The sequence below is a fragment of the Poecile atricapillus genome, chromosome 1 (genome assembly GCF_030490865.1).
Source record: "Poecile atricapillus isolate bPoeAtr1 chromosome 1, bPoeAtr1.hap1, whole genome shotgun sequence".
Taxonomy (NCBI): domain Eukaryota; kingdom Metazoa; phylum Chordata; class Aves; order Passeriformes; family Paridae; genus Poecile; species Poecile atricapillus.
Genome location: NC_081249.1, coordinates 159,607,803 through 159,614,589, shown reverse-complemented (window position 1 = coordinate 159,614,589; position 6,787 = coordinate 159,607,803). Strand labels below are relative to the sequence as shown.

Below are 6,787 nucleotides of genomic sequence, written 5' to 3'. Positions count from 1 at the left end.
AACAGGATCACAGATCCCTTCAAAAATGGGAAGGGTTTGAAACATTTACTAGCGGCAGATCAAAAGCAGAGGGAAAATGAGCAGCTGCTCAGACTAAAAACTGCATCAAGCTCATGCTCTCTACTCCCCCAGAAGTGAGGAGTAAATCACATTGGCATCAGCAATCCTCATTGATCAGTGTTTTTCCACACAGATCCCTCCCTCAGCCTATTGCCCAACCCTTTGAACTCAAGCCAATTTGAGGACACAAATTCCACAGTTTTTTTAAGTTAGGTTTATTTAGCAATAGAAGTATGTACATGTAAGAGAATCCCCTGCAGCACAAGACATGCACAAAGCAGTGAGGGACTGAAAATGGTGCTGCTCCATGGCCTTCCTCATCACCTGTCATCCCACTTTACTCAGCGGCAGGGCCAAGATTAGAAAGGAACAGGCGAGAAATGTATCAGTCCATGTGGCAGAGTCTTCAGGCAGAGCCTCCCAGCAATCGGTATTAAAACAAGCGGGCACCATAACCAAATGTCTGTTTAATGCCCTCGAAGTAGTAGCGCTGCCAGCCTTGCTTTGTTCTTTCTTCTTCACTGGCAGGAATGCCCTTGCCTTCCAAGCACACCTCTGTCTCGCCACCTTTGTCATTGAAGTTCAAGGTAATGGTTGCAAAGTGCCCTAGAGGAACCAAAGCAAGTCTGTCAGCAGTGTGTAGTACAGTACATACAGCCCCTACAGGCTGCGCCGCCCCTCCTTTCACAGGGCAGCACTTAAAAGACTCTCGCAGGTCCTTCCCAAGAGGGTCTACTGACGGCAGCTGTAGGCCTTCCCTAGGAACACAGCTAGGAGAGGGCTCCCTCTTCCTGCGGTTTGAAGCAGTTGCAACTACAGCTGCACAAGCAGCTACTTCATCCTTCCTACCTGGTCACTGCTCTACATAGTGGCTGAAGATGCACACATGATAATGTGGGATAGGAAGCTGGGAAAACACTGGAGCAGCTCCCAAAACATCGTGTGCTCCCCGATCACGAGCCACAATGAAGTGCGGCAAATGGGGCTGGTATCCTTCAAAGACAGGCTGGAGTACTTACCAGCTGGCCAAGATTTAAATCTCCATTTCATAACAAGTTGCTTCTCAGGAACCTTGAAAAGGGAGACAAAAAACTGAGTAGTAATTTTTTGTAAATCCTGCGGTCTAATAGAGAACATTTAAAATTGTGTTATGAATGTAGCCTTAGAAATCCCTTAAGAAACACACACACACAGATGGGAAGAGATTTAAGTGTCCTTTTCTTTTCAATCCCCTTCTAGAAAGATATGCAACAGTACAGTCCCAAACACTGAGACAGAGTTCCTGTCCAGAAGACTTTAGTGGCAATTGAGCCAAAGAGAAAAAGAGTTACTATCTTTAACACTCCTCCAACCCCTGCAAGTAAAATCACTCAAAGACAGGGGAGATCTATGACTGGAAGCTACATTTTCTCCCCAGACTGAAGTGCCATGCATTAATCCACACTACTAGGAATGCTTCAATAGCCACAGAAATTATAGATAACTACTGGGCACCAGGTAGAACCCACAGTTAGATAACAGAAGCATTGTAACGGAAATGATAAAAAGTTACAGCCTGATAACAGTTCTGCCTCTGTGCAAGATACACCTGAACTTGTTAGTACTTACTAGGTCAACAAACTCTCCTGTGACACTGCCATCCAGCAACTGAAACTTGCCTCCTTTATCGGCCTCCAAGGTGGCTTGTGCGTGGGTGAAAGCCTGGACCATCTGAAAAGAATTCAGGAGCAGACCTGTATTACTTGACATTATCTTCCTGAAAACTTGTTGCCTAAAGCCTCCCACCCAGCTACAAAAGTTCTGGAAGAACAAGTAAGTCAATAGCGTAAGGTCTTCAGCTAAAGACAAAACCCCTGCCCTGGCCAGAAAAGCCATTTATCACTACACCAACATTTCACCTGCCCAAGGAAAAGAACCTCCAGCTTTCTAGTGCTATGCAGTGTTCTGAGTCACACAGTGATTTTACTTTGTTGATTTCTTAATGAAACCTACTAAGAAAAAAATATGCTTTGCTTTTTCATTTTTCTCATCAAAATAGGAAGAGCAAAAGACTAAGACCATGTAAGTAGTAATACAATGCTGCTCTCTCATCCTAAACTGTATAATAGCGTGCAGAAAAGTGGAAACTATTCCCAAAGCACACTTTTGATACCCCCTAACCTTAAAAGGAAAAAACAAAAACAAACCAGAAGGACACAACTGTAAATACCAAGTGATCTGGCCACATGCAGTAAGGGATACACCTACATATAGGTGCTGACAGCTGTCTGGAACTTGCTTCTGGTTGGCATTAATCCCCTCTTGTCAACTGTGTGAAAAGATGCACACACAAGCTTTCAGCAACTACTCTGCAGAACAGCTTTCTTATTCCATTCTCATGGATTGTGAATGTCCTACAGAACTTCTTAAAAAGCTTATTAGGAAGAGCCTCCTATATGCAAAGAACAACTTTCAGAACAAGCCAGGCATTACCTCCTGAGTAACGAATACCCGGTAGAGCTCCTCAGGAGATGTTAAGAAGGTGTCCTTCAAACTGATCTTACAGGTAGGGATCTTGACTCCTATGGATTTGGACTGTGATGTGGCAGTACTGCTCTTGGCAGCCGTCTAACAAAACAAGGAAATCAAACACATAAACACTTTTTTTCATCAAACAAAAAACCCAAACCAAAAATCAACAAATGGCTCACATATCCAAGGGGAAAAACAAAGGCTCTTGGTAAAGATGCAATCAGACACAACCATACTTAAACGTAAAAAGGAAATTTATCACTTTGCTTGGAAGAAACATCATGTGCTGCCAATGGAAACAGTCACACCTATTCCACAGATTGCCAATTCCTGAATGTATATATTCTACACACAACATAGGTTGCTCCTATAAGTCCTGGAATCTAATACAGTGTACCTTTCTTCACTGATCCCAAAGCATGTTTGCAGTTTTGTTTACCTTGCGGTCTTCTGCTTTAGGAGCCACCTGAGGTGCTGTTTCCATATGTTCACCATTCACTGTGGGCAAAATCATGCCCTGGGTGAATTCTGGAAAGACAGGAATGTGCCCATGAAACCAATGAAAGATCAAGTAAACCTTCTGACTGTACTTTGAAATACACAATCAAAAATGGCTTCCTGGTTTCCCCCTTGCTCTTGCTAGTATCTGTGACTTGAAACAGTTTTTAGAAAAAGTAAACAGACCTCTTTATACAAGCACTTAATTCTTTCCCTCACTACTCTCCACCAAAGGCCATGTCAGAACCTGCCTACACTAACAATTAGGAAGTCACCTCCTCTTTGCAGTGTAGACATACCATCTTCTACACGCTGCTCTTGCATTAATGTCGGTTAGCCTCAGACTTAGATAGCTTTTTTCCTCTCTCACTCTCTAATACAAATTGCAAACACATAAAAAACTTTTGCCTGGCTGGCCTAGACACACCAAAGCAAACTTTTCCATCTCTTTTCACAATGACTCTTCATTTCTTGTATCACTGCAGTAAAACAATAGTAACTTCTAACTCCCTCTTTGATTTATCTTCATCACCAGATGCCAGGACGACACATGGGAAGTCAGGCAAGCCTTGCCAGTGCCCTGTCCAGCAGCACTAGCACTTCTGTAACTCCATCAGAACCTTCAGCCTCATTCAGAGGCTCATTTTTCTCCACCTCAGTAACTTCTGGTTTTACCAATTATACAACATTTTTCTCCTTTTTCTTCCTCTTCATCTGTTCAGAGTAGCAAGAGTTCCATTTGAAAGCAGAGTTTTATTATATGTGCATAAACCTGTATCCTGCAATACTTGGTTCCCACTTATTCTCATTTATTGCAGCCCACAAGATCATACAGTTTTTTTCTGATTAGCATTCTTATCTTTCACTGGGTGACTGCATCTCCCAGCCTGAACACTATAGTGCCTGAAAAATAAAAACAAGAGTACAGAAATTTGATCCTGGAAAAACAGCAATCAGTGGTGGTTTGTACCCAGTGCATCTAGAACATGTAGTGTAATATAAGTAAATGGATATAAAAAGCAACTGTAGCATTCCCAGCCTATATTTGAGAGGAAAGCCAAACTCAACCAAAACACATTGATTTAACTCCAACTGCTGAACTCAGACTGAACTTAAAAAAAATAAATTTGATCCAGATGCTGAGACAGCTCATTAAAAGACACCAAGTAAACCTGCAGAGCAATTTCCAGACATCAGTTATTCTAAAGTCCAAGTAAAGCTAAATGTCTTTACCAGTGTGGCAAGAGGAAAAAAAAAAACCCAACAAAAACAAACCACAAACTGGAGAAGATATCACCTTCCAAGAAAGTAAGCAAACTGAAGGCCAGATTGTGCCACAGGCAGTGACTATATCACTGGGGTAACCAACACATTTTACTGGCTTTCATTTTCTCTGTAGCTTCAGGATATGAAGGGCATTCTCAGTTTTAAAACATAAATTCAAAAATACTGTTTATTACTGCATTATCAAGAAAATAAACCTTTCTGGGCTGTAGTATACTGTCTAGAGCCAGAAATGCTTCTTCCCAAAGTTACTGTTATTGCTCTGACACCACTCTGTTGAGATGGAGCAAGCAACTCCTCTCTTCACCCCCATTCCTTCTTTAGAATTAGTACATATGGGTTCCTATAGCACTTCTCCATCTCAGTTACATACCCGTTTTGAGAGTGCTGATGTAAGTTTTCATTGCATCTCTAATTTTCTTTGCACCCTCTTGCTTCATTAAGGTCTTCAAGTTAGTGTCAGGCTCATCTTTAGCAAGGCTGACAAGGATCTAAACAACAAAGACAAGCATTCATTAACTAGGACAAATGTGCACGCTTCTTTTGTTACTCAGTTCAACATCACAGACTTTGGCTAAACTTCTATAAACACCCCTGCAACTTTATACATCTTACACTTCATCTCTGTCAGCCTACAGTACTGTACCTATGTGCCTAAATACCTTGTGCTACAGAGCCCTTTGCATCTAGAAGACAGGAATTAATTTGATAAAGGTACCGCACGATGGCGGAAAGACTCTATCAGGGAGTGTAGTGACAGAATGAAAGATAACGGTTTTAAATTGAAAGAAGGTACATTTAGATTAAGAATTAGAAAAAAATTCTTTACTCTAATTCTTTACTCTAAGGGTGGTGAGGCACTGATACAGGTCGCCCAGAGAATCTGTGGATGTTCCATCCCTGGATGTGTTCAAGGCCAGGTTGGATGGAGCTCTGACTAACCTGGTCTAGTGATAGATGTCTGTGCTCATAGCAAAGAGGCTGGTAATAGATGACCTTTAAAGATCTCATCCAACCCAAACCATTCTTTGAATCTATTAACTTAAGCAGTCTCTAGCAGAAAAAAAAATTCTACACAAACATTCCAAGAAAGGTAACAGGGAAGGAAATATTAAGGCTGCGACTGTTACTGTTAAAATACTTCATACATCCAGCTGTACTTACCTCAACTTCCTCAATGTCATTTTCATCCGAGAGATTAGGAATCTCCACATAACCTTTGTACTTCACTCCTGTCTTTGAGGTGCCTGCAATTATAATTATATTGTTCAGATCAACCTTTCTTACTCTGGTTGTTCTCAAAGCAAACTTGCATCAAAATACATTACTCTGCTTTATTATTACTTCCCAGATGAGATAATTATCCTTGCTCTTGGTATTATACCTGAACCTGACCTTGAAACAGGAAGGATGCACCTCACTCACCAGTCCATGCCAGCTTGATAGCCCACTCATAGAAGAAGATAAGTTTCCCTTTGCGGTTGTTAATGGAGGCCTCTCCATCCAGTTTGCTCACTTCTGTCACCTCACACGCCCCTTCCTCACCCTCCACCCTGACAGGCAGGAGGAGAGCTTTCAGCCGCTCCGTGGACCAGTTGGAGGCATCCCTCTCCGTCCTGCAGGAAAACCGAGCGGGGTGAGAATCTGGGACAGGCCACGCTGACAGCACATATTGGGACTATCCAGTGTTCCCCGATCTCGTGTCTCTGCTCCGCTTCAGCACAAACACACACGCGTTTCTTCCCCAGACCATCTCTACGCATTCCCCCGGCACACCTCGGCTCGGGCAGCCCCCTACACACGCAGGAGTCGGGGGTCGCCCCAGAGGATCAGCCCGGACTCCCCGTCTCAGCACCAGCCCGCGAGGAGGGGACGGGAGGCGGCCCCGCTGCCCGCGACTCCGGCCGTGCAGCCCCCGGCGCCTCCCGGGTGGGTCTGGGAGCAGCCGCCCCGCTCACCAGTGCCAGTTGTTGACGTTGGTGGCGTCCGCCCGCTGCTCCACGATCCAGCGCGGGTCTCCCTCCCCCCACTTGGCCATCGGGACCGGGATTGCCGCCTCCGCTCCGAGCGCCCGTGGAAGCTGCTAGAACCGCCGCGCCGCCTCCCGCCTTCCGCCCGCCGAAGGCCCTTCCGGCACGCCCCCGCGGCGCGACCCCGGCTTATTGGTTCCGCCCGGCAAATTGGTTCCACAGGGGCGCAGGCGGCTAAAGCTGGCGCTCCCGTCCCGTCCCCGCCGGCCTACAGCTCCCGGAGTCGGCTCACAGCTCTCGGAATCAGCCCACAGTTCCCAGAGCCCCGATCCCGGCTGTCGGTCCAGACACCGCACCGCCGCTCTCGCAGCCCGCTGGGACTGGTAGTCCGAAGGCACGTCAATGCGGCCCGCGGGGCACGCCGGGAGTCGTAGTGCGTGAAGGAGGAGCGGCTGCTCCGCGCC

General features: G+C 45.4%; 1 protein-coding gene across 1 annotated transcript; it reads right to left on the bottom strand.

Annotated features, from left to right (window-relative positions):
- Window positions 1–358: 358 nt before the first annotated feature.
- On the bottom strand, window positions 359–6,577 carry AHSA1 (activator of HSP90 ATPase activity 1). The gene is made up of 9 exons (XM_058829798.1): window positions 6,312–6,577; window positions 5,779–5,969; window positions 5,518–5,600; window positions 4,727–4,844; window positions 3,011–3,099; window positions 2,533–2,667; window positions 1,669–1,770; window positions 1,080–1,131; window positions 359–666 (listed from the first exon to the last, which is right to left on the bottom strand). The coding sequence occupies exons 1-9, from the start codon at window positions 6,389–6,391 to the stop codon at window positions 494–496; spliced, it is 1,023 nt and encodes a 340-aa protein (XP_058685781.1). The 5' UTR covers window positions 6,392–6,577; the 3' UTR covers window positions 359–493.
- Between the last annotated feature and the right edge of the window lie 210 nt (window positions 6,578–6,787).

Coding starts and splice junctions, on each gene's coding strand:
- AHSA1 (XM_058829798.1), bottom strand. CDS start 6,391: ATGGCCAAGTGGGGGGAGGGAGACCCGCGCTGGATCGTGGAGCAGCGG. Junction 5,970..6,311: donor AACGTCAACAACTGGCACTG/GTGAGCGGGGCG, acceptor GTTTTCCTGCAG/GACGGAGAGGGATGCCTCCA. Junction 667..1,079: donor ATTTAAATCTTGGCCAGCTG/GTAAGTACTCCA, acceptor TGGTTCCTCTAG/GGCACTTTGCAACCATTACC.